Genomic DNA, 18972 nt, shown 5'->3' on the forward strand with positions numbered 1-18972 from the left:
TACCCAGTGAAATTCCCAGTCCCTGGCTATTATGTAAAAGAAAACAAAGCAGGAATTTAAATGCTTCAGGTGATAATTAATACACGGAACAAGTTAGCAATTAACTTGTTTTATTGCAGAAACTAAATTCCATGCTGTCAAATCCTCAAATATGACCTGCAATGGTAAACACCAATTGTTTCACCTTCCCTGCCCCTTTTGGGGGATGGGAGAAGGAAAAAAGAAAAAGAACAACATTTAAAAAACTGGAAGTCTTGTACAATGCCTATGACCTTCTCAAAGAGCTGCGCATAAACAGCCTAAATGGTGCATGTTATCTTGATGAGAAAGGTGTCAATATTTTCTCCAACAATTCCTAGCTAACAGAATTTAGAAAATGTTTGTATTATATTACAATCTCACTACCAGCCAATCAACATCCAGGTTTCACCACACTGTTGAAGTGCTTTCGTTTTGCTAAAGTTTTGTCTCACATAGCTTCAAAATAGTGGGGATTGCCAGATCAGCTGGTAAAGTTAGGCTAAGTCTACACTACGCACCTTACAACGCGCAGCTGTGCTGCTGCAGTGGCACCATTGTAAGGTAAGCAGTGTAGTTACGCTTTGTTGCCAGGAAAGAGCTCTCCTGATGGCAAAATAAAACCACCCCCAACAAGGGGCAGTAGCTTTATTGCTGGGAAAGTGTCTCCCGCTGATGAAGCGCTGTCCACACTCGTGCTCTTCCTCATTAACATTTTTCTCATTCAGGAGAGGTTTTTTCACATCCCTGAGCAACAAAAGGTTTAACAACGAAAGTGCAGTGTAGACACAGCCTTATATTTCCTCTTCCTCTCATATTTCTCTCCTTAAAAAAGGTTATAAAAAAATGCAGACAAGGCGAATGGTACATAGAAAAGAAATGAGGCAGGCAGCATTATTTAGCAGTCTGAGCCCGAGTAGAACCCTGTAACTCTTGAGTTCTAATCATAGCTGACACAACTTCCTTTGGTGTTTTGATGACAAGGGAAAATATCATGATTAATAAAGGGAAGTTACTTACCTTATTATAACTAGAGCTCTTTGAGATGTGTGGTCCCTATCAGTATTCCACTGTGGGGTATGCATATGCTGCATGCACCTGAGACCAGGGAATTCTTGCAAATTGTGTCAGTTGGTCCCTACTCTCCTTGTGTACTGTGCTCAGGATATAAGGTGCAGTGCCGACCAACTGCCTCTCCAGTTCCTTCTCTACCCTGAATCCAGTCATGACCCAAAGCAGAGAGGAAGGAGGGCGAGTAGAGGAATACAGATAAGAACCACATATCTTGAACAACTCCAGTTACAATAAGATAAGTAACTTCACTTTGTTCAAGTGCTGTCCCAATGTGTATTCCACTGTTGGTGATTCACAAGCAATACTCAGAGAGGAGGAGGTACAAGAGCGGAGGCGGTATAAATGCTCACAGAATTACTGTCCCACAGGATGTGTCAGTGGAGAAGGCTTGGACCAAGACATAACGTCTTGTGGATGGAACTCCCATGTTGCTGCTTTGCAAGTATGAAGCAGGGTACTTATGAAGCAACGCTACTGAGGCTGCCTGTGCTTTTGTGGAGTGAGCCCTTACCTCACATGGGGAAGGAAAATGCGCCAGCTGATAAAGTAGGTGTGACATTATCTGATTAAAATATGACCATATAGATCACTGTTGCAACCACTATTATATATTTGCAACAAATCTTATACAAAATGTGGCATGTAAGGTATCTATGAAAAGGTTATGATTATGCTATTGGTATGCATGTATCATTTTTGTATTTTAAATTATGAATATTGGCTCTATACCTGGATTTCAAATGTTTGCTCTTGGGAGAACACCCACAAGGTAGCTAGCCAGGACATCTTGGAGGGACTATTCAAATTGAGTGGCCCATCAAAAGAACATTTAACTGACAATGGATCATGGGAGACGCCCATCTACACTTAATGGAATTTCCTTCTGTGACTAGGTGAAATGCATGCACATGTGACTTACCCATGTGACTCCAAACTCCATCTTATTGCTGTAATTTTCCACAGTAAGAACAATGGGTTTCCCTCCACATGGCTGAAGCTATAAAAGGCCCTGAAAACACCTCCATTTTGCCTTTCTTGCCCAAACCTCTGGACTATACTAATGGGAACATTCTAACCGAGGGACTGAGGTCCTTCCAATGATTTGGAAGCAACCAGAGACTTGACTTAAGCCAGCAGTTTATTCCATCACTGCAACAAACCTGAATCAAGAACTTTGCAATTACTGTATATATTTGATTCCTTTAACCAATTTCAATGCTCACCTTTCTTTCTTTTTATGAATAAACCTTTAGATTTTAGATACTAAAGGATTGGCATCAGCATGATTTTTGGGTAAGATCTAAGTTATATATTGACCTGGGTGTGCGGCTAGTCTTTTGGGATCAGAAGAATCTTTCATTTGTTGAGACTGGTTGTAAAGAACCACTCATCTCTGAATCCAGTGTTTTTGATGGTGATATAAGAACTGGAATACCCAAGGAAACTGCTTTTATGACTTCTTGTTAGCCAGTGTGGTGAAACAGGACTTTACTTTTGTGGCTGGTTTGGTATATCTTATGAAAGAATAATCACCAGTTTCGGATTGTGTTTGCCCTATTTCTCAGCAGTTTGTCCTGAATTTGGCATCCTCAGCTGTGACAGTAGGATACAGCCAAAGATCCACTTGGCGATTCTCTGAGAGGATATCACTTGTCCTCATACTCTTTCCACTATGACAACAAAGAGTTTAAGTGAGTTTCTGATCGGTTTTGTTCTCTGCAGGTAAAATGCCAATGCTCATCTCAGGTCAAGGAAAAAGAAGTCTCTTCTCCTTGCTAAAGGCATGGGGCTTTGGGAAAAACACAGGTATGTGAACTGACTGGTTTATGTAAAATTCTGAAAGAATCTTAGGGGTGAATTTGGGGTGTAGTCACAGCAAGACTTTATTCTTCTATAATACTTTATTTGGTGGATTGACCATTGGGTCCCCAGTTTCACCCTCCTTTCTGGCTGAAATGACAGCAACAAGGAAAAGTGAGACATTGAACACTAAGCAATTCAAAGGGAGGTGTAGTGAGTGTCAAAAGTACTACATTAAGATCCCAGTAAGGGGCTGGTTTTGTTACTGATGGAAAGGTTCTTATCAAACCCTTTAGGAACCTGGTCATTAAAATAGCTATCTGTTGGCAGATGAGACACGAACCTATAGCGAGCTGAGGAAGAGACCAGTCATCTTGAGATAAGGAGACAGTCCAAAATAGTGGGAATATTTGCTGTCTCTGGTGACATATGGTTTTGCTGGACCCAGACAGAGAAATTTTCCACTTGGCTAGGGAACATTGCCTGGTAGAGTCCTTTCTGCTATTATAAAGAAAGTTGCTTGGAAGGTGAGCAAGCCAATGTTCTAAGGTTTGATATCTACCCAAACTACCAAGCTGGGAGATCCAGATTGGGATGCTTGACCTTGCATTCTCCTGAGTGATAGATTCATAGATACTAAGGTCAGAAGGGACCATTATGATCATCTAATCTGACCTCCTGCACAATGCAGGCCACGGAATCTCACTCACCCACTCCTGCGAAAAACCTCTCACCTATGTCTGAGCTATTAAAGTCCTCAAATGGTGGTTTAAAGACTTCAAGGAGCAGAGAATCCTCCAGCAAGTGACCCGTGCCCCACGCTACAGAGAAGGTGAAAAAACTCCAGGGCCTCTTCCAATCTGCCCTGGAGGAAAATTCCTTCCCAACCCCAAATATGATGATCAGCTAAACCCTGAGCATATGGGCAAGATTCACCAGCCAGATACTACAGAAAATTCTTTCCTGGGTAACTCAGATCCCACCCCATCTAACATCCCATCACAGGCCATTAGGCCTATTTACCATGAATATTTAAAGATCAATTAATTACCAAAATCATGTTATCCCATCATACCATAAACTTATTGAGTTTAATCTTAAAGCCAGATAGATCTTTTGCCCCCACTGCTTCTCTTGGAAGGCTATTCCAAAACTTCACTCCTCTGATGGTTAGAAACCTTCATCTAATTTGAAGTCTAAACTTCCTGGTGGCCAGTTTATATCCATTTGTTTTTGTGTCCACATTGGTACTGAGCTTAAATAATTCCTCTCCCTCTCCGGTATTTATCCCTCTGATATATTTATATAGAGCAATCATATCTCCCCTCAACCTTGTTTTAGTTAGGCTAAACAAGCCAAGTTCCTTGAGTCTCCTTTCATAAGACAAGTTTTCCATTCCTCGGATCATCCTAGTAGCCCTTCTTTATACCTGTTCCAGTTTGAATTCATCCTTCTTAAACATGGGAGACCAGAGCTGCACACAGTATTCCAGGTGAGGTCTCACCAGTGCCTTGTATAATGGTACTAAAACCCCCGTATCCCTACTGGAAATACCTCTCCTGATGCATCCCAAGACCGCATTAGCTTTTTTCACAGCCATATCACATTGGCGGCTCATAGTCATCCTATGATCAACCATTACTCCAAGATCCTTCTCCTCCTCCGTTATTTCTAATTGATGCATCCCTAGCTTATAACTAAAATTCTTGTTATTAAGCCCTAAATGCATAACCCTACACTTCTCACTATTAAATTTCATCCTATTACTATTACTCCAGTTTACAAGGTCATCCAGATCCTCCTGTATGATATCCCAGTCCTTCTCTAAATTGGCAATACCTCCCAGCTTTGTACCATTCGCAAACTTTATTAGCACACTCCCACTTTTTGTGCCGAGGTCAGTAAGAAAGATTAAATAAGATTGGTCCCAAAACTGATCCTTGAGGAACTCCACTGGTAACCTCCCTCCAGCCTGACAGTTCACCTTTCAGTAGGACCCGCTGTAGTCTCCCCTTTAACCAATTCCTTATCCACCTTTCAATGTTCATATTGATCCCCATCTTTTCCAATTTGACTAATAATTCCCCATGTGGCACGGTATCAAACGCCTTACTGAAATCTAGGTAAACTAGATCCACTGCGTTTCCTTTGTCTAAAAAAATCTGTTACTTTCTCAAAGAAGGAGATCAGGTTGGTTTGGCACGATCTACCTTTTGTAAAACCATGTTGTATTTTGTCCCATTTACCATTGACTTCAATGTCCATAACTACTTTCTCCTTCAAAATTTTTTCCAAGACCTTGCATACTACAGATGTCATACTAACAGGCCTGTAGTTACCCGGATCACTTTTTTCCCCCCTTTCTTAAAAATAGGAACTATGTTAGCAATTCTCCAATCATACGGTACAACTCCTGAGTTTACAGATTCATTAAAAATTCTTGCTAATGGCTTTGCAATTTCGGGTGCCAATTCCTTTAATATTCTTGGATGAAGATTATCTGGGCCCCCCGATTTAGTCCCATTAAGCTGTTTGAGTTTTGCTTCTACCTCAGATATGGTAATATCTACCTCCATATCCTCATTCCTATTTGTCATGCTACCATTATCCCTAAGATCCTCTTTAGCCTTATTAAAGACTGAGGCAAAGTATTTGTTTAGATATTGGGCCATGCCTAGATTATCCTTGACCTCCTCAGTGTTTAGTGGTCCCACTTCTTCTTTGTTTTCTTCTTATTTATATGGCTATAGAACCTTTTACTATTGGTTTTAATTCCCTTTGCAAGGTCCAACTCTACTTGACTTTTAGCCTGTCTCACTTTATCCCTACATGTTCTGACCTCATTAAAGTAGCTTTCCTTGCTGATCCCTCCCATCTTCCACTCCTTGAATGCTTTCTGCTTTTTCTTTATCATCTCTCTGAGATGCTTGCTCATCCAGCTTGGTCTACAACTCCTGCCTATGAATTTTTTCCCCTTTCTTAGGATGCAGGCTTCTGATAACTTCTGCAGCTTTGATTTAAAGTAATCCCAGGCCTCCTCTACCTTTAGATCCATAAATTCTTCAGTCCAATCCACTTCCCTAACTAATTTCCTTAATTTTTGAAAGTCAGCCCTTTTGAAATCAAAAACCCTAGTTGCAGATTTATTTTTGCTAATCCTTCCGTTCAGTTTGAACTGAATTAGCTCATGATCACTTGAACCAAGATTACCCCTACAACCATTTCTTCTATGAGGTCCTCACTACTCACCAAAACCAAATCTAAAATGGCATCCCCTCTAGTCGATTCAGCAACTACTTGATGAAGGAATCCATCAGCTATCGCATCTAGGAAAATCTGATATTAATAAATATTAATACATAAATATTATTATTACTAGCACTCGCCCTCCAGTCTATATCTGGGAAGTTAAAGTCTCCCATGATCACGCAGTTTCCATTAGTATTTACTTTATTAAAAACATTAAAAAGGGCTCTATCCATATCCAAATTAGATCCTGGCGATCTATAGCACCTCCCAAGCATTATCCCAGGGGAGGCTCTAATAGTTTTCTTCCCCAATGTAATTTTTGCCCAGACGGACTTGGTCTTATCCATTCCATCGCTTCTTATTTCTTTACATTCTACCTCATCACTGATATACAATGCTACTCCACCACCTTTACCTTTATTTCGGTCTTTCCTAAACAGCACATACCCTTCAATACCTGTAGTCCAGTCATGACTACTATTCCACCATGTTTCTGTTACCCCTATAATATCTGGTTTCACTTCCTGCACCAGTAGCTCTAGTTCCTCCATTTTGTTACCTAGGCTCCTCGCATTGGTGTACAAACATCTTAATTTTTGCTGTTTGGCCTCGTTCACATTCTGTACCCTATTAGGCACGGTCATTCTACAGCCAATATAACCTATTGGACTGGTATCCACACCGTCCTTCCTCCTTATATACATTCTCCTACCCACGGCTGTATCCTTTCTTACTTTGTTTTCTTCCCTCTCAATGCTAATATCCGGTGTGGAGATTACCTGGACATCTCCCAACCATCTCCCCCAAATTCCTAGTTTAAAGCTCTCTTAATCAGTTGTGCCAGCCTCCATCCTAGAAGTCTATTTCCTTCCCTACTCAGATGAAGTCCATCATCCCGAGAGAACTGTCCTCTGTCCATGAATGCCTCCCAGTGGCCATACATCCCAAAGCCCTCCTTATAGCACCACTGCCTAAGCCATCTGTTGATAGTCATCATCTTGTCACACCTTTGTTGCCCTTCTCTAGGAACAGGCAGAATCCCACTAAAGATCACCTGAGCCTCGATTTCCTTAAGCGTCTTCCCCAGCCTAGCATAGTCTCCCTTAATACTTTCCAGCGAGAATCTAGCCGTATCATTTGTTCCCACATGAAGGATAACTAGGGGATTCTTTCCTGCTCCCTTTAGGATCCTTTTCAACCTCAGGTCTACATCCCATATCTTAGCACTTGGAAGACAGCACACCCTTCTATTCTCTGGATCAGCTCTGGTTACAGGCCTGTCTATTCTTCTCAGTAAAGAGTCCCCAATAACATAGACCTGCCTTTTCCTTGTGATGGTGCTATTCTCCAGTCTATCCCCTGTTCCCTCTGGCTGCAAGTTCCTTCCATTCCTATTCTCCCTAGTAATCCTCTTCAACCCATCCTGTATCCTCCTGGGGCTCATATTTGGTGTAGTATCCATTGACTCTTCCCCTTTTCCCGTAGGACTAGCTGCTCTTCTCTTCTTCCTTGCCCTTCCATCCTCAGCGACTACCTGCTGAGCCCCTTCTTCATTTTCCAACTCTGCCAACCTGTTCTTGAGCTCTATTTCTCTTTCACTAGCCCATCTTTTCCTCTGTCTAGTTCTTTTAGTCACATGCTTCCACTGATCGCTTTCCTCATCCAGTCTCCCCTCAGAATTCCCCAGCCCTGATTCCACCTGCAAGTCTGAGCTTTTCCCTTCAGATACCTCGTGTCTTTGCTCCATAATCTGCTCAAACCCCTTCCTAAACTCAACCAGACTTTCCACCTGCATCTCCAAACCTCGGATCTTTTCCTTCATCAGCTCTACCAGACGGCATTTCATGCAGACGAAACTCTTTCCAGGTACCCCCGCTAGGATCATGTACATACTGCAGCTTCCACATCCAGTCATCCTCATTGTGTCTTCCGCTACATGGGTCACTCCCACTGCTGCCTCTGTATCTGTCATCGCCTTCCCACCTAAATCCTGTTCATCTGGGAAACACAAACCACACCAAAACACCACCACCCACAGCAAAACCATACCCCACACAAGCACCACAAGACAAACTCCCCTTTCAAACTCCCACTCAAACTCCCCGGTTTACAGCTCTGTTTGCTGGCTCCTGGGCCGCTGCAGCTGTCTGTGCCACTGCCTGACTGGCTGGCTACCTTTTAGGACCCCAAGTCAGAGAAGCCCCGCCCCCTAATCAGGGCTCAGCTTCTCTCCCAGCACACTGCCCCTACAAGCCTCTACACATACAAATACAAAAACCTTCTCCTCCAACAGAACTCCCAGTCAAGAGATCCAGGAAGGATTGAATGCTGATAGTTGAAGGGGCTGACATTTGTAGAAGACTTGGGAACTAATGGGCCATTTGGGAGGTCAGAGAATCTGAGCCCCACCTCCAAGGTTTCCAAGATTCCACCCACTCTGTGAAACAACGTCTCATGGCAGAAGACCAAGGCCAGAACCTCAGAGCTATGCCATCAGAATCCCCCATGCAGGTGGGGTCGAATGCTGTGGAGAGCATTGATGAGTTCATCTACCTAGGCTGCAAGCAGAGTAAAAACAGTCACAGCAAATCAGATGTTCTTTGATGAATAGATCTTGCTGCCTCTCGCATAAAGTCCATATCTCAGCTATGGATGCAAAAACATCTTTGTGCTGAGATAAAGGTTCTATCAAACCTGTATACTACCTGCATTGATATATGGATCAGAAACCTGGACCCCTTTTCAAGCAGACTTAGAGAATCTAGAGGCATTCAATATGCACTGTCAGCACCACATCCTGAGCATAAAGTGGTCTGATTTTGTGCAAAATGTCACAATCTCACAGAGAATTGGTCTTCCCCTTCAATCACTCACTATATTCACAAGTGGCATTGCATGCTCTTTGGCCATGTCGCCAGGATGGGCAAAAACTCCCCAGCACAATGTGCTCTCAAATTTCCATTGACGTACGAAGGGGTGCAAGCCCTGACCCATGGGGCCACCCTACAGATTCATACATTCACAAGATTGAGTCAGATCTGGAAATTTCACTTCACAAAGCCTGGTGCTGCACAATGCCATCAACCATAGTCACTCTCCCTGGCACAATGGTCCTGAATATCCTGTGTGGGTTTGATAATGACGATGATGGAGGAGAGGTTCTACCTCTCAAAGGAGGATCTCCTAGTGAGAACAATCCCTGAAGAGGGATGGCAGTTTTGACGGGGAGAAAAACTTGGTGGTATATTTGGAACGGATGATATCCAGCACCTACTTGTCCATTGCTATTGTCCTCCAATTGTGGGAAAATTGTGCTAGGTGGGAACCAAAGCAGACCTTGGAATAACTGATTTTCAGCTCTTGAGCATTCCATCAAAAGTGTCTTTTGGCTGGGGATGAGGCCGGGTAGCTATAGTTGACGTGGAAGGAACGCAGCTTGTAAGAGCACTTGTAAGAAAGGTTGTGGTAAAGGCCTCAGTTTGTAAGGCTGCTTACTGTATTTCTGCTTTGGAGCCGGAGTACACAGGGAGCAAACAATTGCCCTAGAGTCTTTCAGTGAGTGCAAAGAGTTGTCCATCTTATGGTTGAGAAGATTAGTCTCATCAAAGGTCAAGTCCTACATGGTATTTTGGATCTCCCCGAAGAGAGCACCACAATTCCTGGAGCATCACTATAGCAGTCACCACTGACCTTGATGTCATACTGGCTGCCTTGACCACAGCTTTTAACCAGGTTCTGACCAGTAGTTAGCCCTCATCAGTGAGTTCTTAATATTGAGACCTGTCCTCCCAGGGGAATTTGTCCTTAAAATCCAGGAACTTTGAATAATTCAGAAAATTGAAAACTATTAGGAAAGCCTGATAGTTTGATATTCTAAATTGGAGGCTGGTTTATGTGAAAACATTCCTCCTCATAACATCCAAATGTTTGGCTTCCTTATCTGCAGAGATGGCCCTTTGGTGTCACCTGGATCTTTCTGATGCTGCTTGGACAACCAAGGAGTTAGCGGCAGAATGGGTGAACAAGCGCATCACTCCCTTTGCTGGGACAAAGTACAGTTTTTCTGCCCCCTTGAAGGTACAGGCGCATATTGCCAGCATATGCCTTACTGCCTTTGCTGGTTCCAGTATGGCTCCATTCACTGGGAGTGCTACTTGGCTAGATCACATGGGATGTAAGACATTCAGGAGCTTGGGAGCCCTTCTGCTCCTCTCTGTAGTAGCTCCTGGAATTGCCTGTGGTCATCTGGAGATGGCGAGGCTGGAGCAACCATCTCATTGAATGAGGAAGATGATACACCTGGTGGTACCAGCAGATCTGGTTCTTCTTCTTCTTCCATAGACTTAGGGTGAGGTTGTGTTGACCTCTTGTGGGGGTGGAGAGTACTTTAAGTACCATGACCATGGGTCTCATGGGTCCAATTAAGGCCAGTATAAGGGGGTTGAAAACAGGTTGCAGTGGTCGCCAAGGCATTGAGTACCACCAGTCCTTAGGAGGAGGTTGCTGCTTGAGTGAACGAGGCTGGCTCTTGATCCCCTCTCTGGCCTGATCTCCCTAGGCAAGAGCGAAGGTGGTGGTTCCACAAGTATATCTGACTCTCCTGATGATGCAGAAGTTGGATCCAGCTCCATCTGCAGTGCCATCAGTACAGCTGATGGAAAGCTATGGCTACAGGATGCGATAGGAGATGGAATTCCTGAATCCCTGGCTCCTCTTGGCCTTAGAATCTCCCCTGTGAGAATTAGTCTCGATAACAGGAGAGATTGTGGATCTCAGAGGGTGAAGATATACTCGACAGCAGTTCTCAAAATGTGGGTCAGGACCTCAAAGTGGGTCACAACCCCATTGTAATGGGGTCGCCAGGGCTGGCATTAGACTTGCTGGGGCCCAGGGCCAAAGCCCGAGCTCAATGCCTGAGGCCAAAGTCAAAGCTCGAGCTCCACTGCCTCGGGTCAAAGCCCAAGGACTTCAGCCCTGGGTGACAGGGTTTGGGCTTCCCCCCTCAACCGGAGTGGTGTGGCTTGGGGTTTTTCCCCCTTGCCTACGGTGGTGGGGCTTGGGTGGGCTCAGGTCCCCACTCCGGGAGTCATGTAGTAATTTTTGTAGTCAAAAAGGGGTCACAGTGCAATGAAGTTTGAGAATCTGCTCTAGAGTGATGTGAGTCACTGGCCCCTCTGTAAGTTGCATCTTGTTGCCTTATATCTCTGGAATCAGTGTGAGAAGACTTTTAGTAGCTGGTGATTCTCTATGGGAATGAGATGGTAGAGCTGATGAATGAATCTCTCACCAAGTGATTTTTGTCGGTCCTGACAGTTCTTGGTTCTATGGTTCCCAGTGCTACATCTTAGTCAGTACCACAGTTGGTGTAGAGGCTGGTATTGTAGGAGCCTTGCATCTTCTAACGTACCTTCTAATCATGACCAGGAAGCTTGCGGGGGAGGCTATGTTCTTGAACCCTGGGCACAAAGACTTGCCCGACTTCGACAGTCGGGGAGGGATCCCTCCTCTTAGATCTAGGATAGGATCTGCTTTTATGCTTATGACAGTATCCCCTACTCTTGTGAGAAGGCCTAGATGAAGGCTCCTTAGCCCTGCTCTTTCCTGCTCCTGAGTCAAACACTGTGATAGGAAGTGGACTCCTTGATGACTCTGGACAATGTACAAGGTGGGGAGGGGTGTCTCAAGCCCAGCTCTGATGGGGGACTCAGCACTCCATAAGGTACTTCTGAAGCCAGATCTTGTGCTTGTTGCATTTGGCTGGATAAAGAGCAGCAGATATTGCATTTAGCAGAGATATGTCCTTCTCCAAGGCAGTACAGGCAACGCTATTGGTTGTCGCTGACTGAAAAGGAGAGGGAATAGGAGACTGTTTTTTGAAGCCTAGTATCCAGAGCATAATTTAAGTCCTTCAAATGGCAGACTTAACCCTAGAGGGGATTCTAACTAATGACTAGCTAAACTTGTAAAACTACTATCAATACTAACAATAAAACTCAGAGTTATATAAAGCTTTGAAATATTTACAGGAAGAGAGGGGATCAGCTCTGCACACTGGAGGGTTCCAACTCAGGCCATGCAGCAGTCAAAAGAAACTGGAGTGGCAGTTGCCCCTTGTATCATTGGTGCAGAGCACGAGGAGAGCAAGGGCACAGGTGGGAACCAACAGACAATGCCTGCAAGAATGCCTGCACATGCATATCCCACAGAGGAACACACACAGGGACCAGCACTTGAACAAAAAGAAAGAGAGAGAGAGAGAGAGAGAGCACGCAAGAGAGAGCTAGGAGCTCACATGATGTGATACAAACACCATGCTAGGTCTCCCCTACATTGTGCAAAAAGTTATATTCATTAGTTTATAGACCCTCATAGCAATTTAATCATGCATTCAGAGGTATGCATGGATACTACCATGATCAGTTCCACAGACATGCCTATAACTAAATAAAAACAGATACATGGTCACAGCAAAGATGACAGTGATTCCAAACTGTGTGGTTATAAAACCTATTCTTGAATGCCAAAGAAGAGAGCTTTCAGAAGGGAAGCATTTGCCCAGAAAACTAAACTATTATACTCCCATTTCAAGCATTCCCAGGAATCAAACAGGAAGAGAAATAGCATTTATTCTCTCTTCAGCTTTCTCCATCACTAGATCTGACTAGCACGGAAGCTCTGAGAATCCCACAAAGTCTTATTTTTCTGAGGGCAAACTAATTTAACTATCCAGATTATAAGCACCTTAGTAATGACATCAAAGCATACACAACATTTTTAAAGCTCTTATTCAAATCTAATTGGATTTCAGAGGAAAATAAGTTGCTTGATTTTCATGATGGGCACATCTTATAAATGCAGACATGGAAAATCAATATGCCAAATATGAAGAAAATCTGAAGGAAACATAAGTCTACATGTAAAATTTACTAGCTTTGTAATAAGAGGCTATGCAAATTCTTTGTGGGGAAAAGAGGAATTCAGAGGAAAACCAGCAACCAGTAGCAAGAGCTGTGCGTGCCTTTTATTCTCCTGTATCATTTTACCTTGGTGAAATAGTAAAGAACCTAGAGATGAACAGATGCATGTCAATATTCCTGACGGCATCCTGCTGCTGCAATTACTGTTTACAGTGACACTAATGTATCTTGAGGAAACTCATACCCTCATTACATGGGAATGTTGGAGGAGGGTGATACTAGTGAGCATAACATTAAGACACAACAGTGCAAGTTTTACTTGGCCATTATTACAAAGTACAGGTGCATTTTTAGGCATGAGTTTAAAAGGATTGTACCATCATCCTCAAGAGGACAGGCTGCTTCTAGATTAATGTTGACACTAGAAAGGATAATCTGAGAGAATTTATTCAATATTTATTTTCTCTCACACTTTGGGTGGAAGCGGGAATTAAACTTCTTGCTTTCTCTGGGACACAGAATGTAAATAGGTAACACTTCTACAAGTATGCAAAATTTGATTGCAGTGATGCCCTGGGACCGTTAAGATATTGAGAGAGGTGGGGAAATCTGCATCAGGAAAGATGCAGAAGAAGTTTACAACGGTGAAGAAATGAAATTATTTTAGGGTCACAGTTGGAATGGAAAGCAATTGGAGCAGTGAATGGAATACTGGAGAGGGTGCAGATTGGAGATGGATGCAGACAGTGTCTACTGTAATATGAATCCGAACAGTGGGACCTGTACTAGAATCAAAACGCTAAACCTTCTGAAGTTCAAACATCACTAATTTTTACTACTTTTTTCCATTACAGTATTTGCTTTTGCCATATACTTCATTTACATAACAAGAGGATCAACATCTAGTAGGTAAATTAAGTGATGCAGCTGAGGTCATTATCCCAGCTACTTACTGACACTTTAATGTGATTACGAACAAACAAAAAAGCCATTCAGCATTGATGGAGTGCTTATGGCATATGGTAACTTTATATGAAGGGTGAAAAAATAGCATGTTTAGAGCCAGGAATAGGCACTTAATAGAAACCAAAATAAAGAATTGTAAGAAATATCTCTATGGTACAATATGCTAATTGTTTAAATAATAAGAAAAACCCTACAGTGGAAAGCACTTTATAAAAACAGTTCAAAAGGAAAAACTTTATTATAAAGACCAACCAATGAGAAATGTATGTAATTTCTTAAGCACTTGTTAAGAAACAAATCCAAAACAAATGTTACAGTTATCACTATACATTCTATTGCTTCAGGGCATCAGCCTGAGGGGTATAGGAAGAAACTTCCCCTAAAGACAGGTTATTACATAATTGCATACTCTGGCCTTCTTTTGCCTTCCTCTGAAGAAGCCACTGTTAGAGACAGGATACTTGACTAGATGGACCAGTGGTCTGATACTTTATGACAACAGCATGTTCTTCTGTTAGTATAAAATAACTATCTTATTAAATCTAAACTGAATGAAAGGTTGCTTGATTTATCTTTATTTTCATAAACATCAAAAACCTGATCAGAACAGAAAAAAATCTTCAGCCATACTAGAAAAATAGGATGGGAAATTATTTTTGGTACTTGGAATTCAATTCATGGATCAAAAGTTCAAATTCAGTAACTTCCAGGTGCATGAACTGGAGCTGGTGGAGGGTGACAGGGGGAAATGACACAGAAACCCACTCCCCATTTTCCCTAGAAGTCCACTGTGACTGCAGGGAAAAAAGAGTAGGAGGAAAACTAGCTTCCCCTCAGGTGTGGTGTTGTAATCTTTATTTTCCTTAGCCACTGGAAAAAAATAAGCTCTCAGTAATTTGTAAGGATGTAAATTACACAAAAAGGATTGCCTCACAAGTTATGATGTACAAGAAGCAATGGAAAAATGTGCTAAATTCATAGAAAGGAATCCCATCCGTCAATATTTTGGACGTACAAAGAGTTACATCATTCAGAAAGATTATTCCCTGCAGGCTAGTAGCAGGAATTTGAAAAATGGGAAGGAAGACTCTGACATACTTGATGGGCTTGGCCTTGCATAGCGTGTACCTGGCACTGTACTTCTACAAAACCAGGTAATCTGCAACATAACAACTAAAGCTCTTCAATGAAACTCCTTCATATGAACAAGAAACAAAATTTAGAATCTGATGTGGGGAGATAATAGGAACTAACAAGTGTACAATGCAAAAATCTGCTTTAATAATATCTTTTCATATAAAATATTACTGAAGTCTGCAAAAGACTTCAAACATCACATTATACCAGTTTTGACCTGAGGCAAAGCAGAGCACTAAAAACACATTAAGGGTTCTGCTCAAGAGTAAATGGGTTATGCTGCTATTATGCAATTTATACGAGAGTTAGGCTGGGCTGATTATACCCAATTCCAAAACAAAAGTCTGCAGGTTACTCAGCAGCATTGTTGTCAGAGTTTGACTCTATATGGTGATGCACAAAGAAACACCTCATCCTCATCTTGTTCCCACATGTCGACACCCAGTTTGCAAAAATGCATACTACATATTCACAGCTAAAATCTATGGCCCAGATCCACAAATGTATTTTGGCTACCAACTTGCATTGATTTCAAAATGTATTTAGGCTCCAAAATCCATTTGTGGATCTTGGCATATGTAGGTACCAGTAATCACCATTTTTATCCCATCCCAAAAGAGAAATAAAAATGTTGGCCAAGAAGAAAACTGCCATTTCCGACATATCTTAAATGTCTCCCTCTCTCACGCACACTTTTCTTTAATATACTTCTTCAAAAGGAAAAATGGCCACTGTAGGAAAAATTTTCTTGAATAAACTGGAAGTGAAAAGAGGATCTGTCTAAATGGTTTCCCCCTTTATACCACAGGAAGTAAAAAATTCCTTGAACACTTGATATTTAGATAACATTCACAGTGATGGGCAAATTGTATTAGATACTGATTTGATACTTGAAGTGACCTCAAACAGAATGTTTTTCTCCCTCAGTTTCCTGTACCCCTTCATTTGTTTTTCAACAGAAACATAGTTCAACAGCAGTAAATACTATGAGAAATACCATGGTATTTCGGACCTGACCAGCAACAGCATCAAAAATTCCATGAGATTTCCAAATTAAAGAAGTCTGGATAGTTCTGATATACCCAAAATACTTTAGAGAGCCATCCATCACTAAATGGTATCTGCATCTCAGATACAGCACTGGGAACTAACATGGGAAACCATTCACTTTTACAATGGAAATATAAAGGAGGCAAATGAATGCATTACGTTATATCTATATGTCCAGAGAATACTTGCTCAGCTTTTGCCCTCAGTTAGCCTTAATTTATACATTATACCTCTTTTGACATTCACAGCTGTATTTTTACATTATTTGCAAACTAGAAAATGCTGTGTGTTGTAAAATAAAGTGTCTAGATTATTACACTTCACTTCATTTCTGTGTTCTTTACTAGTGATTTATTTGTACAAGGGGAGAAATATTAATGATTTTTTCAAAGAAAGAAAAAATTATTTTTGACTGTGCCATCTATTGTATATGAGCAGTGGCAATTAAAACCAGAAGAAAGCTCTAAGTTGCAACCAAGGTGTGCCCACAGTGCGGTATGGATAGGTCCATTACATCACATAGCTGTGCACCTGTTAATAAAATCAAAGACTCCTTTAAGAAAACCCTGAAGTCATAATAGGCAACTATTTTGTATGCTCACAATGACATCATGACAGCGACCAGGCATTCCAAGTATTGAAAACACTGTGAAAAGAATGCAGTGGTAACACAGATTGGCAAATGCTTTCCATTGGCTTCCAACCAGCAAGAAGTCAAAATTCAAAGTAACTTGGCTTGATTTTAACTTAAGTCTTTTTAAAAATAGATGAGGTGGTATAAGAGCTTGGGTTTATTTATTTATGTATTTCTTTGCCCCAGAATTTCTAGGCAAACAATCTGCAAGAGGTACCTGCATTACACATAAACTCAATATAATATTTAATTTAAAGTTAATTATTTTCTTTATATTCCTCTGAAAGAAAATCTTATCTTGATCCCATCTTGGCCTGGAATATGTCTCACCTTCACTCAACTTCAATTCCTGAACAACACACAGGGGAACATCCCTGGAAATCATTGTTCTTAACAATTAGTTTAATTACAGGAAATTAGTAGATCTCTCTTACCTAAAGACTGGTACAGCTCAGTCATTTTAGGATGATCCCAGCAGGTCGTTTGCGTCTCATGGCTAAAACATAAAATATGAAGGTTTTAGAATGAAATATGTACGGTAGAGCTTTCCCTAAGACAGTCAGACACTTGTCTTTGGAGATCTTTCCTTAAATAGATTTCCATATTTAGTAGGTGATTATGATTTCAATGATTAAATGTTTATTCACAGAGCAGTATATATGTGTATGTGATGGCAGTGATGTTGGAGTTTTTCCCAACCAAAAAAAACAAACAAACATGAATTTTGGTTGTTTTTTTATGATAGGTGGGTTTCCTGCCATCAGCGTTGAAGCTAAATTTCTATCCCCAACTACCATATTACATAACAAGCAGTGCAGTATCTAATCCGCGACAACGTATAGAATGCCACAATGTCATCTTTGGGGATTAGAGCAGGAAGTGTGACCAATGGTCGATTGTCTAGTCCTAACACTAGGTATGAATTTAGCCCATTATATTTAGTGATGGGTTCAAGATGCAATATTTACATCTAAACTATACGCAACCTCAAAACTATGGGGGTTCAGTTGTTTGGGTTCCATTTCTAATTAGACTAGATTAATTTTTAACCTGGGCTTTATTTTAAATATAAAAAGAAAAGGAGTACTTGTGGCACCTTAGAGACTAACCAATTTATTTGAGCATACGCTTTCGTGAGCTACAGCTCACTTCATCGGATGCATGCAGTGGAGGGTACAGAAGATCTTTTTATACACACAAAGCATGAAAAAATGGGTGTTTACCACTACAAAAGGTTTTCTCTCCCCCCACCCCACTTTCCTGCTGTTGGGGGGAGAGAAAACCTTTTGTAGTGGTAAACACCCATTTTTTCACGCTTTGTGTGTATAAAAAGATCTTTTACACTTTCCACAGTATGCATCTGATGAAGTGAGCTGTAGATCACGAAAGCTTATGCTCAAATAAATTGGTTAGTCTCTAAGGTGCCACAAGTACTCCTTTTCTTTTTACGAATACAGACTAACATGGCTGCTACTCTGAAACCTGTCATTTTAAATACAGCAACCCTATTCTCCTCCATATAGAATTGTTTGAAAATGGCAAAAAATATTTAATGAAAAGTTTTGTCAATTTTTTTTTCAGTTTTTCAATTAAATATATGAAGGATTTGACCTGTTCTACTTTAACTGTTCACTGTTCAATTAGGTGGGTGAGATGTCAGCTACAACTGCTGTCCTACATGCCACTTCAAAACGGTTGTGCCAAAAACCCATGTTAAATTCTACTGACTCAGCAACAGCTTAAACTGCTTCTAAGCCCAATGTGTTCTGTCCCACACATTGATTTTTTTTCTTTCCAGTTGTTGTTGCAGCTTCTGTTTCTTGGAACTCAAGCTGGAGTTCCATCTCCTGCCCTAGGTCCATCGCAAATTTCAAGAGGCAGTGCCTTCGGGAAGCAAAAAAATAACTAAAAAGGGATTTTGAATGCCTGCAGAATACACAATATGACCAGAATGCAAATCAGACATTCTCTGCATTGAATCAAGCAGCCGCTAGCTTTACAACAAAGTGTGATGCCAATGAGTATGTATCATGAGAGAAAACCACCAAACTAAAGTGTGAGTTAGTGATGGTAACAATGATTCATGCCTTCTAAGGTTATATATTTTATGATTTTTTAAACTGGAAG

The 18972-nt window shown here is 41.4% G+C and overlaps 1 protein-coding gene and 1 long non-coding RNA gene across 8 annotated transcripts in view; one reads left to right on the forward strand and one right to left on the reverse strand.

Annotated features, from left to right (window-relative positions):
* The window catches only part of LOC311524710, a 63925-nt gene extending 61027 nt beyond the window's left edge, over nt 1-2898 (forward strand). The window contains exons 2-3 of the long non-coding RNA XR_014712606.1: nt 1461-1638; nt 2815-2898. This is a non-coding gene — a long non-coding RNA (uncharacterized lncRNA). The remainder of the gene's footprint in view (nt 1-1460; nt 1639-2814) is intronic.
* Nucleotides 1-18972, reverse strand: part of DMD (dystrophin) — a gene marked incomplete at both ends in the record, with an annotated part of 1846964 nt that overhangs the window by 82388 nt on the left and 1745604 nt on the right. For all 7 annotated transcript variants that reach the window (XM_084636024.1, XM_084636023.1, XM_084636025.1 and 4 more), the window contains one exon: nt 17280-17341. In XM_084636024.1, coding sequence (XP_084492150.1) covers nt 17280-17341 — 62 coding nt within the window. The remainder of the gene's footprint in view (nt 1-17279; nt 17342-18972) is intronic.

The sequence above is a fragment of the Lepidochelys olivacea genome (genome assembly GCF_965140295.1).
Source record: "Lepidochelys olivacea isolate rLepOli2 genome assembly, chromosome: 1".
NCBI lineage: Eukaryota > Metazoa > Chordata > Testudines > Cheloniidae > Lepidochelys > Lepidochelys olivacea.